Source organism: Coregonus clupeaformis, chromosome 34 (genome assembly GCF_020615455.1).
Source record: "Coregonus clupeaformis isolate EN_2021a chromosome 34, ASM2061545v1, whole genome shotgun sequence".
Taxonomy (NCBI): domain Eukaryota; kingdom Metazoa; phylum Chordata; class Actinopteri; order Salmoniformes; family Salmonidae; genus Coregonus; species Coregonus clupeaformis.
The window spans coordinates 9167012-9189062 of NC_059225.1; the positions used below are offsets into that span (position 1 = coordinate 9167012).

The 22051-nt window shown below is 40.3% G+C and overlaps 1 protein-coding gene across 1 annotated transcript; it reads left to right on the forward strand.

The window, feature by feature from the left end:
- Positions 1–10772: 10772 nt before the first annotated feature.
- On the forward strand, positions 10773–11881 carry LOC121549439 (sialic acid-binding Ig-like lectin 7). Its single transcript, XM_041861247.1, has 3 exons — positions 10773–10905; positions 11138–11443; positions 11580–11881. Exons 1-3 carry the CDS (start codon positions 10773–10775, stop codon positions 11879–11881), a joined length of 741 nt encoding a protein of 246 aa, XP_041717181.1.
- The last annotated feature ends 10170 nt before the right edge of the window (positions 11882–22051 follow it).

Below are 22051 nucleotides of genomic sequence, written 5' to 3' on the forward strand. Positions count from 1 at the left end.
AGATACAGTGGGGGAAAAAAGTATTTAGTCAGCCACCAATTGTGCAAGTTCTCCCACTTAAAAAGATGAGAGAGGCCAGTAATTTTCATCACAGGTACACGTCAACTATGACAGACAAATTGAGGGGAAAAAATCCAGAAAATCACATTGTAGGATTTTTTATGAATTTATTTGCAAATTATGGTGGAAAATAAGTATTTGGTCACCTACAAACAAGCAAGATTTCTGGCTCTCACAGACCTGTAACTTCTTCTTTAAGAGGCTCCTCTGTCCTCCACTCGTTACCTGTATTAATGGCACCTGTTTGAACTTGTTATCAGTATAAAAGACACCTGTCCACAACCTCAAACAGTCACACTCCAAGCTCCACTATGGCCAAGACCAAAGAGCTGTCAAAGGACACCAGAAACAAAATTGTAGACCTGCACCAGGCTGGGAAGACTGAATCTGCAATAGGTAAGCAGCTTGGTTTGAATAAATCAACTGTGGGAGCAATTATTAGGAAATGGAAGACATACAAGACCACTGATAATCTCCCTCGATCTGGGGCTCCACGCAAGATCTCACCCCGTGGGGTCAAAATGATCACAAGAACGGTGAGCAAAAATCCCAGAACCACATGGGGGGACCTAGTGAATGACCTGCAGAGAGCTGGGACCAAAGTAACAAAGCCTACCATCAGTAACACACTACGCTGCCAGGGACTCAAATCCTGCAGTGCCAGAGGTGTCCCCCTGCTTAAGCCAGTACATGTCCAGGCCCGTCTGAAGTTTGCTAGAGTGCATTTGGATGATCCAGAAGAGGATTGGGAGAATGTCATATGGTCAGATGAAACCAAAATAGAACTTTTTGGTAAAAACTCAACTCGTCGTGTTTGGAGGACAAAGAATGCTGAGTTGCATCCAAAGAACACCATACCTACTGTGAAGCATGGGGGTGGAAACATCATGCTTTGGGGCTGTTTTTCTGCAAAGGGACCAGGAAAAGGGACTGAAAACCTCCTTCCATCAGCAAGGGCATTGAAGATGAAACGTGGCTGGGTCTTTCAGCATGACAATGATCCCAAACACACCGCCCGGGCAACGAAGGAGTGGCTTCGTAAGAAGCATTTCAAGGTCCTGGAGTGGCCTAGCCAGTCTCCAGATCTCAACCCCATAGAAAATCTTTGGAGGGAGTTGAAAGTCCGTGTTGCCCAGCGACAGCCCCAAAACATCACTGCTCTAGAGGAAATATGCATGGAGGAATGGGCCAAAATACCAGCAACAGTGTGTGAAAACCTTGTGAAGACTTACAGAAAACGTTTGACCTGTGTCATTGCCAACAAAGGGTATATAACAAATTATTGAGAAACTTTTGTTATTGATCAAATACTTATTTTCCACCATAATTTGCAAATACATTCATAAAAAATCCTACAATGTGATTTTCTGGAGAAAAAAAATCTCATTTTGTCTGTCATAGTTGACGTGTACCTATGATGAAAATTACAGGCCTCTCTCATCTTTTTAAGTGGGAGAACTTGCACAATTGATGGCTGACTAAATACTTTTTTCCCCCACTGTATATATAATGATGAAGATATATACTTGTTTTTGTGGAACAGACCAGATAAAGCATGCCTGCTACAGTGGGGAGAACAAGTATTTGATACACTGCCGATTTTGCAGGTTTTCCTACTTACAAAGCATGTAGAGGTCTGTCATTTTTATCATAGGTACACTTCAACTGTGAGAGACGGAATCTAAAACAAAAATCCAGAAAATCACATTGTGTATGATTTTTAACTAATTAATTTTCATTTTATTGCATGACATAAGTATTTGATACATCAGAAAAGCAGAACTTAATATTTGGTACAGAAACCTTTGTTTGCAATTACAGAGATCATACGTTTCCTGTAGATCTTGACCAGGTTTGCACACACTGCAGCAGGGATTTTGGCCCACTCCTCCATACAGACCTTCTCCAGATCCTTCAGGTTCCGGGGCTGTCGCTGGGCAATACGGACTTCCAGCTCCCTCCAAAGATTTTCTATTGGGTTCAGGTCTGGAGACTGGCTAGGCCACTCCAGGACCTTGAGATGCTTCTTACTCCTTATCAAATCAAATCAAATTTTATTTGTCACATGCGCCGAATACAACAGGTGCAGACATTACAGTGAAATCCTTACTTACAGCCCTTAACCAACAGTGCATTTATTTTTAACAAAAAAAGTAAAAATAAAACAACAACAAAAAAAGTGTTGAGAAAAAAAGAGCAGAAGTAAAATAAAATAACAGTAGGGAGGCTATATATACAGGGGGGTACCGGTGCAGAGTCAATGTCAGGTGAGTCTTCCACACAGCAACAACTAGTTATGAATCAGACAGAGGAATAAGCACAAGTCATGATATTTCATGGTATGAGCTATATTCCCATCTGTCTCAATGTGTAGAAAAGTGTACAGTTGACTCCTGATAAGTACAGTTTAATATTCTGGATTCAAACAATCTTTGCTCCAGATATATCCATGCTCCAGTTTAGGGCATGGAGTCGCGACATCAGGAATCACCTGTACATTGAAATGAGTTTATATTTTTTGCTGCAGAGGCAGAATATTGGGAGAGAGTGACTGTACGGAAAAGATCACATAACCTCCCTGATGTTGTCCTTTATGTTGCAGGTGTTTTCGCCTGTTTTCGCCAACGAGATTTGATCACCACAATGCCAGATAGACTGGATGTACTGACTGGCTCCTGTGTGCAAATCCCATGTGCATTTTATATTCCTGACCAAAATGACTATAAATTTAACAGCACAATACTTACGTCTGGAGTGTGGTTGAAAGGATCAACAAAATTAGGTGAAGGTCAGGACAATGTGATATTTCACAATAGTAAGACGGATAACAGATATGAAGGGAAGATAACTGGAAACATGTCCCAGAAGAACTGCACCACAGTCTTCTTCAATGTAACCACCAGTTACTCTGATAAATACTTCTTCAGGATTGAAAGTCAACCATACCGTGCAACAGACCCAGACAAGTATGTTAATATAGATGTCAGGGGTAACAGACAATTTAACTGTTTACCAACTATTTTATCCAGTTTAGATTCCTTGCATCAAAGATAAGAGTAGAACAAGTGGACAGTGTAGCTATTAGTAATATAGATGTCAGGGGTAAGAAGACAGAGACTATTTAACTTTTATAAACTTTTCTAAAATGATATGAGTAGAATAAGACCAAGTAGGCAGTGTGTCTGTCAGAGTAAAATATATTTATATTCAATGTATTACAGATTTGCCTCCCAGTCCCATCATTACTGTCTCAGGTGAGGTGATGGAAGGGACCCCTGTCAGTTTGAACTGCTCTGCTGTTGCTCCCTGTCCCGAACACCCCCCTGAGTTGAAATGGACTCTCCCAACACAGTTCACACCTGAGAACCAACTGCAGGAGAATCCAGACCAAACCAAATCAGTTCTCTCCACGGTGAACTTCACTCCATCATACCTTCATCATGAGAAGAACATCACTTGTACTGCAGTCTACCCAGTAGGGACAAGCAACAAGACAGCTGAACATACCATGATGCTTAACGTTTCATGTAAGATTTAGTCACAGTTTCCTGTAGAATAGATCATTCTATCATGTTTTCACTGATGATTGTCATAGAGTGGTTTTGATTAGATTATTCAATATACCACATCCAGATACATTCTAAACGAACCCTTCTCCCTCAGTCTCTCCTAAGGACACCTCAGCCTCCATCAGTCCAGCTGATCCAGTATTAGTGGGCAGCTGTGTTAATCTGACCTGCAGCAGTACAGCCAACCCTTCTGTGACAAACTTCACCTGGTTCCAGATCAGTGGGGGTAAACTAACACAGGTAGCTTCTGGACAGAGTTACACCCTCAATGTGACTGTTGGTGATGAAGGACTATACTACTGTGAAGCAAAAAATAGTCACGGCCTTGGGAAGTCAGAGGAAGAGAAGCTGGCTATTAAAGGTAAAACGGGCATGTCGGGCACAATCTTAGATTAGATATACACTGTATATACAAGAGTATGTGGACACCCCTTCAAATTAGTAGATTTGGTTATTACAGCCACACCCGTTGCTGACAGGTGTATAAAATCGAGCACACAGCCATGCAATCTCCATACTCAAACACTGGTAGTAGAATGGCCTTACTCAAGAGCTCAGTGACTTTCAACGAGGCACTGTCGTAGGATTCCACCTTTCCAACAAGTTAGTTTGTCAAATTTCTGCCCTGCTATGGCTAACCCGGTCCACTGTAAGTGCTGTTATTGTGAAGTGGAATGTTCTAGGAGCAACAACATCTCAGCCGCGAACCGGTAAGCCACACAAGCTCAGAAAACGGGACAGATGAGTGCTGAAGCGCATAGTTCGTAAATAACATCTGACCTCAGTTGCAACATTTACTACCGAGTTCCAAACTACCTCTGGAAGCAACGTCAGCACTATAACTATTTGTGGGGAGCTTCATGAAATGGGTTTCCATGGCCGAGCAGCCGCACACAAGCCTAAGATCAACAAGCGCAATGCCAAGAATCGTCTGGAGTGGTGTAAGGCTCACCGCCATTGGACTCTGGAGAATAGGAAACCGGTTCTCTGGAGTGATGAATCCTGCTTCACCATCTGGCAGTCCGACGGACAAATCTGGGTTTGACGGATGCCAGGAGAACGCTACCTTCCCCAATGCATAGGTCCAACTGTAAAGTTTGGTGGAGGAGGAATAATGGTCTGGAGCTGATTTTCATAGTTCGGGCTAGAACCCTTAGTTCCAGTGAAGGGAAATCTTAATGCTACAGTGGAGGCTGTTATAACAGCAAAGGGGGGACCAACTCCATAGTAATATTAATGCCCATGATTTTGGAATGAGATGTTCGACGAGCAGGTGTCCACATACTTTTGTTCATGTTGTGTACTTTAGTGATCTTTTTGTGAGAAATGACCATAATATGTGCTGTATTTTCAGGGCAAGAAGAGCCTGTTAACCCAATGGTTTTTGGGGTTGCAGCAGGAACTCTGGGGGTCTTTCTGCTTATCAGCCTGATCAGTCTTTATGGATGGTAAAAACTATTCCTGGCATCAATGCAAAACTATTTATTTATGTTGTGTTTGTGCTTTTGCATGTGAAAACCCTCTCAGTGCATTCAGAATACCTTTCTAAATGTCTTCCAGGAGGAGAAACTCTAGGCTCCCCGATGGACTTGAAAGGACGGACAATCCACAGGGACAGGTGGGTATAAGGCTCAACTTTCAAAACACATCTACAAAGTGTATCTAAGCAATTACTGAATTAATGATGAAACTACCCAAAGCCATGAGGTTAACATCATTTTAGAGAATGTTTAGGGTGAGATGACCACACTGAAAGCAGTTCCACATCCTGTAAGAACATTGAATGATAACAGAATAGCTGTTGGACTTTGACAGTATTTTCTGTAGATTGGAGCTCATTTGTTGTCAAAATGTAATTATTTTCTTCTGTCAGTTTAATTGACATTGTCATGGACATCCCCTCAGTATGTGTTGTGTAACCTGCTGACTTTAGAGTTTTACAAATGACTGAGCTTAGAACTTTACACCTGTTCCTCTCTCTGTGTTCTCTCCACAGAACTCCCCGGTTGGGACGGTGTGTGTTAACCAGACCACAGCCGGAGAGAAACCAGAGGAACCTGCAGAAGACCAGCCTGAAGAGATCCACTATGGTGACATAGACTTCTCCAAACTACGGCCCAAAGAGACCCCAGCTGCAGCCCAGGACAGGAACAGGGTCCAGGGGCAGGAGAGTGAGTACGCTGAAGTCAATGTGACCAGGAGAGGGCCCCAGGAACCACACCTTAACTACCTAGATGGGCTTTATGCACAAGTGAATAAAAGAGGTGCATTTTAAGTATTTGGGGTATATACAGTATGTCTTGTGTGCACTGAGCTCCAACAGTACTGGGACAGTGCCATTTATTTAACTTTTTAGTCTCTGTTCTCCAGAACTTTTGATTTGAAATGAAACAGTTACTATGAAGTTAAAATGCATACTGTCAGCTTTAATTCCAGGGTATTTTAATCCATATCGGGTGAACTGTTTAGAAATTACAGCACGTTTTGTACATAGTCCCCCCATTTTAGGGGACCAAAAGTATTGGGACAAATTCACTTATGTGTATTAAAGTAGTAAAAAGTGTAGTATTTGGTCCCATATTAGCACACAATGACAACATCAAGCTTGTGACTGTTTTGGTTGTGTTTCAGATTATTTTGTGCCCAATAGAAATTAATGGTAAATAATGTATTGTGTCATTTTGCAGTCACTTTTATTGCAAATAAGAATAGAATATGTTTCTAAACACTTCTACTGTACATTAATGTGGATGCTACCACGATGACGCATAATCCTAAATGAATTGTGAAAAATAATGAGTGAGAAAATATCATACTCCCCCCCCAAAATGCTAACCTCCCATGTTATTGCAATGGTGAAAGGTTAGCATGTCTTGGGGGTATGATATTTGTGACTCTCTGAACAAAAGAGAAGAGAAATCATTGATAAAGTCAATCATAAATCAATCTGGATTAATACAAGTTGCAACAGGGAGACAACTTCCAGCATAGAAGCAGAGAAAATGTCTAACTGGCCTCTTGGAGACCAGCCCTTTATATCCTAATCAGACACACAAATGTTCTGTCAACACCAGCCTGAGAGGCTTGTAGGAAGTCAAAAGAAAAGGCAGTGGCTTTGTCAGCTACTACAGAATCAGTGTTTCACAGAATACAATAATAATCAGTGTGTCCCCAGTCCTTGGACCTCCAGTCTGGAGTCAAGCACTATCAACAGTTATGAGTTTAATCCATAACATGCAGCATTGATTCTAGTGACCATCATCCCGAGTGTTAGAAACAGAATACTGGAAATCATTTACATTTTAGTCATTTAGCAGACGCTCTTATCCAGAGCGACTTACATTATTTTTATTTTTTCATACTGGCCCCCCGTGGAAATCAAACCCACAACCCTGGTTTTGCAAACGCCATGCTCTACCAACTGAGCTACACAGAAAGGGAAACTATATCAATATTGCAAACATTATGTTAATCACTCTAACCTGAATGTGAACTTTATTCATCTTAAATATTCCCATTACATATATATTTTTAATGTAGATATTTTGGGGAGTTATGTCAGTTTTTATGTTGTGTTGATCAAGAGACACAATTGAGGCTGAAATTGATGTTTGTTTATTAATTGCACTGTAATAAAAACTTTACATTACATTTCCATGAAGTCTCAGTTTTATTGGTCCAACATGTTGCATCATTAGATCATAATGATTTTTATTGGAAATAATACAAAAGTGAGAAGACATGCTAATGAATCTTTCTCCCTGAGCCAACCAGATGTATTTCCTCCACATGTTCGTAGCCAATGGCCATTCAGTAATCCCAGGGACTAGTGAGCAAATAAAAGGATATTGAGGTAACATTCTGCAAGAAATGTTGAAATTAATATGGATATTAAAGCTTGTCATGATTAGATATGATTCTTTGGGCTATAACTTGTAAACATCCAATGCCTTTATACTTCATTGCAAGATGTCATTAAGGTACTGCTAAACACTGATTCTGCTCTATCACCTAATATCTACTCATATAGCCACTGACAGTGTGTGGTAGCATGAACTGCATGCAGACACCTCGTTTCATTGTATGTTCTTACATTTTAGAACCTTTGGGTTACATACCCACATATACTCAATGCAAAATTGCAATGTGCTTGTCAGTGATTGTTTTTATCAGTCCCACCCTATCCCCATCCCCAACATATTGCAGCATCAGTGTGTAATGTAGTGTCCAATAGTCATAGCTTTCTCTCTTCAAACTTTCCCTTCTGATTCAATTCAATCCTGACCTTGTCCTCCAGAGGCTTCAGCTCTCCCTCCACCTGTTGGGGGAGGTCAGCTCCCACCTGCTGGGGAAAGTACGCCCTCAGCTCCTGGGTCTCCTTCTCCCAAAAAGCCTTGGGCAGGTTGAAGAGGGTTTATTTATAGAAGGGATACAGCTTTTGTGAAATTGACTTTTCCTAGCAAATTTAGGAGAACTTGTGCAGCAGGTTAGGAGAATTGACGTAGTAGTTTGGATAATTAAATTAAGGTAAGGAAAAGGTTCATGGTTAGCTAAAATAAAAAATGTAATCATCTTTTGACGTCAATTTGACAAAAGCTGTTTCCCATCTAGACATGACCGATGAAGAGGGTGCCCATGTCCACCTTGCTGACCAGGCCCTGCAGGTCGATGGCTCCCTCCTGTGGCTCCCAGCCCACCATGCTCTTCCTGGCAGATAGAAGTGAAGCAATGAAAGAGGAAGTGTGTGCAGGAGAAATTGAGGAGTGTGTGATAATCCGTCAGCTACAATTACAGTTACTCTGTCTCTGACAAAGTCTATTTTACGTGTTGAAAGATAATGTGAGAACCGGGTATCATTTACTGAACTCAAATTTAACTAGGCAAGTTGGATGGATTTTGGTTTAAGATTGAGCTACATATTTGTTAAAATACCACACACATTCCCATTCACGCCTGGGAGATAGGGGAGAGGGAGATTTTATTTTATTTTATTTTACCTTTATTTAACCAGGTAAGACCCATTGAGGTTAAAAACCTATTTTGCGAGCGCGACCTGGCAAGAAGGCAAAACAGGGAAATAGAGCGTGTAAATAAAAGAGTACAGAAAAATACAAAATACACACAAAAGACAAAGAGTCACAAGTTACAGATACAATTGAAGATTAGAAACAACTGCAGCTATCACAAACAGTGTTGTCGATCAGAGTCTTAAAAACAGGCAAGGACACTAACTCCCTGAACTGTAATATCTTTTGAAGCATGTTCCAGGATGAAGGGGCATTATGGGAAAAATACTGTTTCCCCATCTCAGTTCTAGCCTTAGGAACAGACAAGGACAGCAGCGACTGTGAATGAAGACTGTATTGAGTGACTGATCTGGTCAGTAAGGAACAGAGATACAAAGGGAGTTGTCCTATCAATGTACCAGTGTTTTAGCCTCCTGGTGGAGAGAGAGGTCCATTGCACCATAGCGTTCAAATCCCAGTGATGGGTGAGTGATCTTAAAGCACCATAATACACTGGGTCCAGAATTGTTAAGGTACTTGATGAGGCCTGCATATAAACAATACCACCATAATCCAGCACTGATAAACAAAAGTGCTTTGAACAAGATCCTTTCTGACTAACATTGGCTATATTTCCGAAAGTTTCCATTGTTGCATTTACCAATGTATCAAGGGCGGAAATAGCGATTTGGGGACATTTCCCCCACCCCACATTAACTGCAATGAATATTATTATCCCACAATGAAAAACGTATCGTGTATAATTGTTTCATTTCTGACAGTAATGAAATGTATAGCCCATATAAAGCTGTTGAATCAGTGGCTAACACACACTTTCCATTAAACATCAGTCAGTGGGCAGCTAGGGCCCATTTCATTTGAAACTGGTGAAACATGGCTAAGGCCACCTCTGCAATGATTCAAGTGACTGAAACAAATTGTGCAACATTAGAAGGTTCATTAGAAAATGGAAATGTTCTTAGAACTTATTTTTACAGTGTTTTCACAACTGATGAGGACACCCAGTACATAGACTATTCAAGCATCCTGTTAAATAAATACTGTAGTATTCTTTTAAAATAATTTCTCACACTCTTATTAGGAAGTACGTCACTGATGAGATGTGAGATGTGTCACATATATTTCAGCATTTTAGTTTGTCACACCACACTATGGGTGTGTGATAGTCTCACCTGTGTACCGTTTACATCATTGGAAGGCAAGTGTTGACTTCTTCACTGTCTTATCTTTACATTTTAATGTTCAGATTACATTTAGGAAATTAATTACAAGTAATGAGATTCAAAATGTTCAATGTACGGCTGTTAGTTCATGTATTAGCTTCACAACTGAAATACCTATTTGATGTTGGGACTAAAGCTTACATGCGAGACAGTATGTGTCATGTGAGTTACTATACCAATGTGTTGTGTGAGTTATTCTACTAGTAAGTGTGTGTTTGTCCTTTTTCAGCTGATCAGTAGTGTGTGAGTTCTCACATGGCTTGTCCTGAGAACATGTTTTTTCTCATTGGCCTCTTTATGTCAGGTGAGTCTTCCACACAGCAACAACTAGTTATGAATCAGACAGAGGAATAAGCACAAGTGATGATATTTCATGGTATGAGCTATATTCCCATCTGTCTCAATGTGTAGAAAAGTGTATAGTTGACTCCTGATAAGTACAGTTTAATATTCTGGATTCAAACATTCTTTGCTCCAGATATGTCCATAATCCAGTTTAGGGCATGGAGTCACGACATCAGGAATCACCTGTACATTGAAATGAGTTCATATGTTTTGCTGCAGAGGCAGAATATTGGGAGAGAGTGACTGTACGGAAAAGATCACAGAACCTCCCTGATGTTGTCCTTTATGTTGCAGGTGTTTTGGCCTGTTTTGGCCAACGAGATTTGATCGCCACAATGCCAGATAGACTGGATGTACTGACTGGCTCCTGTGTGCAAATCCCATGTGCATTTTATATTCCTGACCAAAATTACTATAAATTTAACAGCACAATACTTATCTCTGGAGTGTGGTTTAAAAAATCCCCACAGTTTGGTGAGGGTCTGGACAATGTGATATTTAACAGTAGTGAGACGGTCAACAGATATGAAGGGAACATAACTGGAAACATGTCCCAGAAGAACTGCACCACAGTCTTCTTCAATGTAATCACCAGTTACTCTGATAAATACTTCTTCAGGATTGAAAGTCAACCATTCCGTGCAACAGACCCAGACAAGTCTGTTAATATAACTGTCAGGGGTAAGAGACTATTTAACTGTTTACCAACTATTTCATCCAGTTTAGATTCCTTGCATCAAAGATAAGAGTATAACAAGTGGACAGTGTAGCTATTAGTAATATAGATGTCAGGGGTAAGAAGACAGAGAAAATTTAACTTTTATAAACTTTTCTAAAATGATATGAGTAGAATAAGACCAAGTAGGCAGTGTGTCTGTCAGAGTAAAATATATGTATTTTTAATGTATTACAGATTTGCCTCCCAGTCCCAACATTACTGTCTCAGGTGAGGTGAAGGAAGGGACCCCTGTCAGTTTGAACTGCTCTGCTGTCGCTCCCTGTCCCAAACACCCCCCTGAGCTGACATGGACCCTCCCAACACAGTTCACAAATGAGAACCAACTGCAGGAGAATCCAGACCAAACCAAATCAGTTCTCTCCACGGTGACCTTCACTCCGTCATACCTTCATCATGAGAAGAACATCACTTGTACTGCAGTCTACCCAGTAGGGACAATCAACAAGACAGCTGAACATACCATGATGCTTAACGTTTCATGTAAGATTTAGTCACAGTTTCCTGTAGAATAGATCATTCTATCATGTTTTCACAGATGATTGTCATAGAGTGGTTTTGATTAGACTGTTCAATATACCACATCCATATACATTCTAAATGAACCCTTCTCCCTCAGTCTCTCCTAAGGACACCTCAGCCTCCATCAGTCCAGCTGATCCAGTATTAGTGGGCAGCTGTGTTAATCTGACCTGCAGCAGTACAGCCAACCCTCCTGTGACAAACTTCACCTGGTTCCAGATCAGTGGGGGTAAACCAACACAGGTAGCATCTGGACAGAGTTACACCCTCAATGTGACTGTTGGTGATGGAGGACTGTACTACTGTGAAGCAAGAAATAGTCACGGCCTTGGGAAGTCAAAGGAAGAGAAGCTGGCTATTAAAGGTGAAACGGGTATGTCGGGCACAATGTTAGATTAGACATACACCATATATACAAGTTGATTTGATTTAGTTGATTTGGCTATTTCAGCCACACCCTTTGCTGACAGGTGTATTAAATTGAGCACACAGCCATGCAATCTCCATAGACAAACATTGGCAGTAGAATGGTCTTACTGAAGAGCTCAGTGACATTCAACGTGGAACCGTCATAGGATGCCACCTTTCCAACAAGTCAGTTTGTCAAATTTCTGCTCTGCTAGAGCTGCCCCTCTCAACTGTAAGTGCTGTTATTATGAAGTGGAATCCTCTAGGAGCAACAATGGCTCAGCCGCGAAGTGGTAGGCCACACACGCTCTCAGAACGGGACAGCTGAGTGCTGAAGCGCGAAGCGCGTAAAAGTAATCTGACTTCAGTTGCAGCATTTTCTACTGTTCCAAACTGCCTCTGGAAGCAAAAAGAACTGTTCGTTGGGAGCTTCACGAAATTGGTTTCCATGGTCGAGCAGCCTAAGATAGAATAGAAATTATTGGTAAATAATGTTTTGTGTCATTTTGCAGTCACTTTTATTGTAAATAAGAATAGAATATGTTTCTAAACACTTCTACTGTACATTAATGTGGATGCTACCACGATGACGGACAATCCTAAATGAATTGTGAAAAATGATGAGTGAGAAAATATCATACTCCCCCCCAAAAATGTCTTGGGTGTATGATATCTGTGCCTCTCTGAACAAGAGAAGAAAAGTCATTGATAAAGTCAATCATAAATCAATCTTTATTGGAAATAATACAAAAGTGAGAAGAAATGCTAATTAATCTTTCCCCCTGAGCCAACCAGATGTATTTCCTCCACATGTTCGTAGCCAATGGCCATTCAGTAATCCCAGGGACTAGTAAGCAAATAAAAGGATATTGAGGTAACATTCTGCAAGAAATGTTGAAATTAATATGGATATTAAAGCTTGTCATGATTAGATATGATTCTTTGGGCTATAACTTGTAAACATCCAATGCCGTTATACTTCATTGCACGATGTCATTAAGGTACTGCTAAACACTGATTCTGCTCTATCACCTAATATCTACTCATATAGCCACTGACAGTGTGTGGTAGCATGAACTGCATGCAGACACCTCGTTTCATTGTATGTTCTTACATTTAAATACCCACATATACTCAATGCAAAATTGCAATGTGCTTGTCAGTGATTGTTTTTATCAGTCCCACCCTATCCCCATCCCCAACATATTGCAGCATCAGTGTGTAATGTAGTGTCCAATAGTCATAGCTTTCTCTCTTCAAACATTCCCTTCTGATTCAATTCATTCCTGACCTTGTCCTCCAGAGCCTTCAGCTCTCCCTCCTCCTGTTGGGGGAGGTCAGCTCCCACATGCTGGGTAAAGTACGCCCTCAGCTCCTGGGTCTCCTTCTCCCAGAAGGCCTTGGGCAGGTTGAAGAGGGTTTATTTATAGAAGGGATACAGCTTTTCTGAAAATTGACTTTTCCTAGCAAATTTAGGAGAACTTGTTTAGCAGGTTAGGATAATTTATGTGGCAGGTTAGGATACTTAGATTAAGGTAAGGAAAAGGTTCATGGTTAGCTAAAATAAAAAATGTAATCAACTTTTGACGTCAATTTGACAAAAGCTGTATCCCATCTAGACATGACCGTTGAAGAGGGTGCCCATGTCCACCTTGCTGACCAGGCCCTGCAGGTCGATGGCTCCCTCCTGTGGCTCCCAGCCCACCATGCTCTTCCTGGCAGATAGAAGTGAAGCAATGAAAGAGGAAGTGTGTGCAGGAGAAATTGAGGAATGTGTGATAATCCGTCAGCTACAATTACAGTTACTCTGTCTCTGACAAAGTCTATTTTACGTGTTGAAAGATAATGTGAGAACCGGGTATCATTTACTGAACTCAAATTTAACTAGGCAAGTTGGATGGATTTTGGTTTAAGATTGAGCTACATATTTGTTAAAATACCACACACATTCCCATTCACGCCTGGGAGATAGGGGAGAGGGAGATTTTATTTTATTTTATTTAACCTTTATTTAACCAGGTAAGACCCATTGAGGTTAAAAACCTATTTTGCGAGGGCGACCTGGCAAGAAGGCAAAACAGGGAAATAGCAGCGTGTGCATAAAATTTTACAGAAAAATACAAAATACACACAAAAGACAAAGTGTCACAAGTTACAGATACAATTTAATATTAGAAAGAACTGCAGCTATCACAAACAGTGTTGTCGATCAGAGTCTTAAAAACAGGCAAGGACACTAACTTTAATATCTTTTGAAGCATGTTCCAGGATGAAGGGGCATGATGGGAAAAAGATTGTTTCCCCATCTCAGTTCTAGCCTTAGGAACAGACAAGGACAGCAGCGACTGTGAATGAAGACTGTATTGAGTGACTGATCAGGTCAGTAAGGAACAGAAATACAAAGGGAGTTGTCCTATCAATACTTTGTACACAAAAGTGAACCAGTGTTTTAGCCTCCTGGTGGAGAGAGATGTCCATTGCACCATAGCATTCAAATCACAGTGATGGGTGAGTGATCTAGCATTTGTAATAAATCTTAAAGCACCATAATACACTGTGTCCAGAATTGTTAAGGTACTTGATGAGGCCTACATATAAACAATATCACCATAATCCAGCACTGATAAACAAAAGTGCTTTGAACAAGATCCTTTCTGACTAACATTGGTTATATTGCCGAAAGTTTCCATTGTTGCATTTATCAATGTATCAAGGGCGGAAATAGCGATTTGGGGACATTTCCCCCACCCCACATTAACTGCAATGAATATTATTATCCCACAATGAAAAACGTATCGTGTATAATTGTTTCATTTCTGACAGTAATGAAATGTATAGGCCATATAAAGCTGTTGAATCAGTGGCTAACACACACTTTCCATTAAACATCAGTCAGTGGACAGCTAGGGCCCATTTCATTTGAAACTGGTGAAACATGGCTAAGGCCACCTCTGCAATGTTTCAAGTGACTGAAACAAATTGTGCAACATTAGAAGGTTCATTAGAAAATGGAAATGTTCTTAGAACTTATTTTTACAGTGTTTTCACAACTGATGAGGACACCCAGTACATAGACTATTCAAGCATCCTGTTAAATAAATACTGTAGTATTCTTTTAAAATAAATTCTCACACTCTTATTAGGAAGTACGTCACTGATGAGATGTGAGATGTGTCACATATATTTCAGCATTTTAGTTTGTCACACCACACTATGGGTGTGTGATAGTCTCACCTGTGGACTGTTTACATCATTGGAAGGCAAGTGTTGACTTCTTCACTGTCTTATCTTTACATTTTAATGTTCAGATTACATTTAGGAAATTAATTACAAGTAATGAGATTCAAAATGTTCAATGTACGGCTGTTAGTTCATGTATTAGCTTCACAACTGAAATACCTATGTGATGTTGGGACTAAAGCTTACATGCGATACAGTATGTGTCATGTGAGTTACTATACCAATGTGTTGTGTGAGTTACTATACCAATGTGTTGTGTGAGTTATTCTACTAGTAAGTGTGTGTTTGTCCTGTTTCAGGTGATCAGTAGTGTGTGAGTTCTCACATGGCTTGTCCTGAGAACATGTTTTTTCTCATTGGCCTCTTTATGTCAGGTGAGTCTTCCACACAGCAACAACTAGTTAGGAATCAGACAGAGGAATAAGCACAAGTCATGATATTTCATGGTATGAGCTATATTCCCATCTGTCTCAATGTGTAGAAAAGTGTACAGTTGACTCCTGATAAGTACAGTTTCATATTCTGTATTCAAACATTCTTTGCTCCAGATATGTCCATAATCCAGTTTAGGGCATGGAGTCAGGACATCAAGAATCACCTGTACATTGAAATGAGTTCATATGTTTTGCTGCAGAGGCAGAATATTGGGAGAGAGTGACTGTACGGAAAAGATCACATGACCTCCCTGATGTTGTCCTTTATGTTGCAGGTGTTTTGGCCTGTTTAAGCCAACGAGATTTGATCGCCACAATGCCAGATAGACTGGATGTACAGACTGGCTCCTGTGTGCAAATCCCATGTGCATTTTATATTCCTGACCAAAATTACTATTAATTTAACAGCACAATACTTATCTCTGGAGTGTGGTTTAAAAAATCCCCACAGTTTGGTGAGGGTCTGGACAATGTGATATTTAACAGTAGTGAGACGGTCAACAGATATGAAGGGAACATAACTGGAAACATGTCCCAGAAGAACTGCACCACAGTCTTCTTCAATGTAACCACCAGTTACTCTGATAAATACTTATTCAGGAATGAAAGTCAACCATTCTGTGCAACAGACACTGAAAAGTCTGTTGATATTGTTGTCAGGGGTAAGAGACTATTTAACTTTTGTCAACTTTTCTAAAATGATATGAGTAGAATACGACCAAGTAGACAGTGTGTCTGTCAGAGTAAAATATATTTATTTTTAATGTATTACAGATTTGCATCCCAGTCCCATCATTACTGTCTCAGGTGAGGTGAAGGAAGTGACCGCTGTCAGTTTGAACTGCTCTGCTGTCGCTCATTGTCCCAAATACCCCCCTGAGCTGACATGGACCCTCCCAACACAGTTCACAAATGAGAACCAACTGCAGGAGAATCCAGACCAAACCAAATCAGTTCTCTCCACGGTGAACTTCACTCCGTCATACCTTCATCATGAGAAGAATGTCACTTGTACTGCAGTCTACCCAGTAGGGACAAGCAACAAGACAGCTGAACATACCATGATGCTTAACAATTCATGTAAGATTTAGTCACAGTTTCCTGTAGAATAGATCATTCTATCATGTTTTCACAGATGATTGTCATAGAGTGGTTTTGATTAGACTGTTCAATATACCACATCCAGATACATTCTAAATGAACCCCTCTCCCTCAGTCTCTCCTAAGAACACCTCGGCCTCCATCAGTCCAGCTGGTCCAGTATTAGTGGGCAGCTGTGTTAATCTGACCTGCAGCAGTACAGCCAACCCTCCTGTGACAAACTTCACCTGGTTCCAGATCAGTGGGGGTAAACCAACACAGGTAGCATCTGGACAGAGTTACACCCTCAATGTGACTGTTGGTGATGGAGGACTGTACTACTGTGAAGCAAGAAATAGTCACGGCCTTGGGAAGTCAAAGGAAGAGAAGCTGGCTATTAAAGGTGAAACGGGCAAGTCGGGCACAATGTTAGATTAGACATACACCATATATACAAGTTGATTTGATTTAGTTGATTTGGCTATTTCAGCCACACCCGTTGCTGACAGGTGTATTAAATTGAGCACACAGCCATGCAATCTCCATAGACAAACATTGGCAGTAGAATGGTCTTACTGAAGAGCTCAGTGACTTTCAACGTGGAACCGTCATAGGATGCCACCTTTCCAACAAGTCAGTTTGTCAAATTTCTGCTCTGCTAGAGCTGCCCCTGTCAACTGTAAGTGCTGTTATTATGAAGTGGAATCCTCTAGGAGCAACAATGGCTCAGCCGCGAAGTGGTAGGCCACACACGCTCTCAGAACGGGACAGCTGAGTGCTGAAGCGCGTAAAAGTCATCTGACTTCAGTTGCAGCATTTTCTACTGTTCCAAACTGCCTCTGGAAGCAAAAAGAACTGTTTGTTGGGAGCTTCACGAAATTGGTTTCCATGGTCGAGCAGCCTAAGATAGAATAGAAATTATTGGTAAATAATGTTTTGTGTCATTTTGCAGTCACTTTTATTGTAAATAAGAATAGAATATGTTTCTAAACACTTCTACTGTACATTAATGTGGATGCTACCACGATGACGGACAATCCTAAATGAATTGTGAAAAATGATGAGTGAGAAAATATCATACTCCCCCCCCAAAATGTCTTGGGTGTATGATATCTGTGCCTCTCTGAACAAGAGAAGAAAAGTCATTGATAAAGTCAATCATAAATCAATCTTTATTGGAAATAATACAAAAGTGAGAAGAAATGCTAATGAATCTTTCCCCCTGAGCCAACCAGATGTATTTCCTCCACATGTTCGTAGCCAATGGCCATTCAGTAATCCCAGGGACTAGTGAGCAAATAAAAGGATATTGAGGTAACATTCTGCAAGAAATGTTGAAATTAATATGGATATTAAAGCTTGTCATGATTAGATATGATTCTTTGGGCTATAACTTGTAAACATCCAATGCCGTTATACTTCATTGCACGATGTCATTAAGGTACTGCTAAACACTGATTCTGCTCTATCACCTAATATCTACTCATATAGCCACTGACAGTGTGTGGTAGCATGAACTGCATGCAGACACCTCGTTTCATTGTATGTTCTTACATTTAAATACCCACATATACTCAATGCAAAATTGCAATGTGCTTGTCAGTGATTGTTTTTATCAGTCCCACCCTATCCCCATCCCCAACATATTGCAGCATCAGTGTGTAATGTAGTGTCCAATAGTCATAGCTTTCTCTCTTCAAACATTCCCTTCTGATTAAATTCATTCCTGACCTTGTCCTCCAGAGCCTTCAGCTCTCCCTCCTCCTGTTGGGGGAGGTCAGCTCCCACCTGCTGGGTAAAGTACGCCCTCAGCTCCTGGGTCTCCTTCTCCCAAAAGGCCTTGGGCAGGTTGAATAGGGTTTATTTACAGAAGGGATACAGCTTTTCTGAAAATTGACTTTTCCTAGCAAATTTAGGAGAACTTGTGCAGCAGGTTAGGATAATTAATGTGGTAGGTTAGGATACTTAGATTAAGGTAAGGAAACAGGTTTGGGTTAGCTAAAATAAAAAATGTAATCAACTTTTGACGTCAATTTGACAAAAGCTGTATCCCATCTAGACATGACCGTTGAAGAGGGTGCCCATGTCCACCTTGCTGACCAGGCCCTGCAGGTCGATGGCTCCCTCCTGTGGCTCCCAGCCCACCATGCTCTTCCTGGCAGATAGAAGTGAAGCAATGAAAGAGGAAGTGTGTGCAGGAGAAATTGAGGAATGTGTGATAATCCGTCAGCTACAATTACAGTTACTCTGTCTCTGACAAAGTCTATTTTACGTGTTGAAAGATAATGTGAGAACCGGGTATCATTTACTGAACTCAAATTTAACTAGGCAAGTTGGATGGATTTTGGTTTAAGATTGAGCTACATATTTGTTAAAATACCACACACATTCCCATTCACGCCTGGGAGATAGGGGAGAGGGAGATTTTATTTTATTTTATTTAACCTTTATTTAACCAGGTAAGACCCATTGAGGTTAAAAACCTATTTTGCGAGGGCGACCTGGCAAGAAGGCAAAACAGGGAAATAGCAGCGTGTGCATAAAATTTTACAGAAAAATACAAAATACACACAAAAGACAAAGTGTCACAAGTTACAGATACAATTTAATATTAGAAATAACTGCAGCCATCACAAACAGTGTTGTCGATCAGAGTCTTAAAAACAGGCAAGGACACTAACTTTAATATCTTTTGAAGCATGTTCCAGGATGAAGGGGCATTATGGGGAAAATATTATTTCCCCATCTCAGTTCTAGCCTTAGGAACAGACAAGGACAGCAGCGACTGTGAACGAAGACTGTATTGAGTGACTGATCTGGTCAGTAAGGAACAGAGATACAAAGGGAGTTGTCCTATCAATACTTTGTACACAAAGGTGTACCAGTTCTTCAGCCTCCTGGTGGAGAGAGAGGTCCATTGCACCATAGCGTTCAAATCCCAGTGATGGGTGAGTGATCTTAAAGCACCATAATACACTGGGTCAAGAATTGTTAAGGTACTTGATGAGGCCTGCATATAAACAATACCACCATAATCCAGCTCTGATAAACAAAAGTGCTTTGAACAAGATCCTTTCTGACAAACGTTGGTTATATTGCCGAAAGTTTCCAATGTTGCATTTACCAACGTATCAAAGGCGGAATTAGCGATTTGGGGACCTATTTCAAAATGCTGTTAAGGGGTCCAATTCCCCCTCCTCCTGGAACAATACTGGTCAAATTAAGATCTTACATCTGTACATCTACAGTATACGTGTAATTTGTAATATTAGACAATGTGCAAAATGTTTCTTTTTTTTGGAACAGATGACCATACAATATGTGCTTTATTTACAGGGCAAGATGAGCCTGTTAACCCAAAGGTTTATGAGATTATAGGAAAAACCTTGGCGTTGCTTTTCCTTTTCAGCCTGATCGTGTTCTTTGCATGGTAAGAAGCTATTCCCAGTCTCATTGCAAACATATTTATCATGCTGTTTGTGCTTTTGTATATGAAAACCTAAATGATTTATTCTTGTCTTCCAGGAGGAGGAGAACATCTAGACTTTCCAATGGGTTTGAAACAACAGACAGTTCATAGGGACAGGTGGGAATGTTAGAGTCATCTTTTAAAACCCATCTAGAATGTGCATTTAAGGAAGAATTGAATGAAAAATGTGTTGTATAACCAACTGTAACTATGAAGTCATTCTTCTTCTGAAGTGTCTGTCCTGACACCTGTTCCTTTCTCTGTGTTCTCTCCTCAGAACACCCCGGTTGGTACGGTGTTCTCTAACCAGGCCACGGTCGGGAGAGGGGACCAGGAACCACCACTTAACTACCTAGATGGGCTTTATGCACAAGTGAATAAAAGAGGTGCATGTTAAGTATTTTGCCAATAGGTATTAAGTGTTTATGTAGATTAATGTCATTATGTATCAGTTTTCTATTGGTACTTTAGTTACTTTTATATTTGTGTGCTCTTTGATTATCTGCATATTTGTAGAATTTATTTTGAGCCAATTCATTTTGAGTGTTGAGTTCACAGAGCATCTGTTTAATGGGTTCCAGTATAGAGGAACTGCTGAGTTCAACTATCTTACTGAAGGCAGTTTAAGACCATATAAAGTCAATGATGACTGAGGAGAGAAGACACAGTTAGTTGGAGAGACAGTGGTCGGATACAAGACAGGAAGTTGGTGAAGTAAGTCTACATGACGGCAGAATGGTGTTAACATCTACTAGTCACTGTTTCTCTGCATCTTTTGTGCAGTTACCAGAATAATAATATTATCTATTTTAACTTTATATCTATTTAGAAGTTATTGTGTCAGTTTTTATGTTGAATGTTAAACCAGATGAACAATTGGGACTGAATTCATGGTTGTTTATTAATTGCACTGTAATCAAAACCTTTACATTAAATTCCCATGAAATCTTTTGGTCTTATTGGTCCAACATTTTACATATCTCATTAAAATGGAATATATTGAGATGTTGTGTCACTGGCCTACACACAATACCCCATAATGTGGAATAATTTTTAGACATTAAAAAAATACAAAAATGAAAAACTGAACTTTCTCGAGTCAATATGTATTCAACCCCTTTCTTAAGGCAAGCCTAAATAAGTTCAGGAGTAAGATTTGCATAACAAGTCACATAAGTTGCATTGATTCACTCTGTGTGCAATACTAGTGTTTAACATGATTTTAGAATGACTACCTCATCTCTGTACCCCACGCATACAATTATCTGTAATGTCCCTCAGTCGAGCAGCGAATTTCAAACAGATTCAACCACGAAGACCAGGGAGCTTTTCCAATGCCTCACAAAGAAGGGCACCTATTGGAAGATGGGTGTATCCCTTTGAGCATGGTGAAGTTATTAATTACACTTTGGATGGTTTATCAATACACCCAGTCACTAAAAAGATACAGGCTTCATTCCTAACTCAGTTTCGCTCGTGGTAATGTGTTTCATGCCATTCCATTTGGACCGTTCCGGCCATTATTGTGAGCCGTCCTCCCCTCAGCAGCCTCCACTGATTTCACCATTAGGCCATTGGTGACTTTAAAACAGTTACAAAGTTTAATGGCTGAGGATGGATCAACAACGTTGTTGTTACTCCACAATACTAACCTAAATGACAGAGTGAAAAGAAGGAAACATTTACAGAATCAACATATTCCAAAACATTCATTCTGTTTGCAATAAGGCACTGAAGTAAAACTGCAAAACGTTTTGCTAAGAAATTAACTATATGTCCTGAATATAAAGTGTTATGTTTGGGGCAAATCCAACACAACACATAACTGAATACCACTATTCATATTTTCAAGCATGGTGATGGCTGCACCATGTTATGTTTATGCTTGTCATCATGTTTTTTAGGATAAAATAAATGGAATAGAGCTAAGCAGAGGCA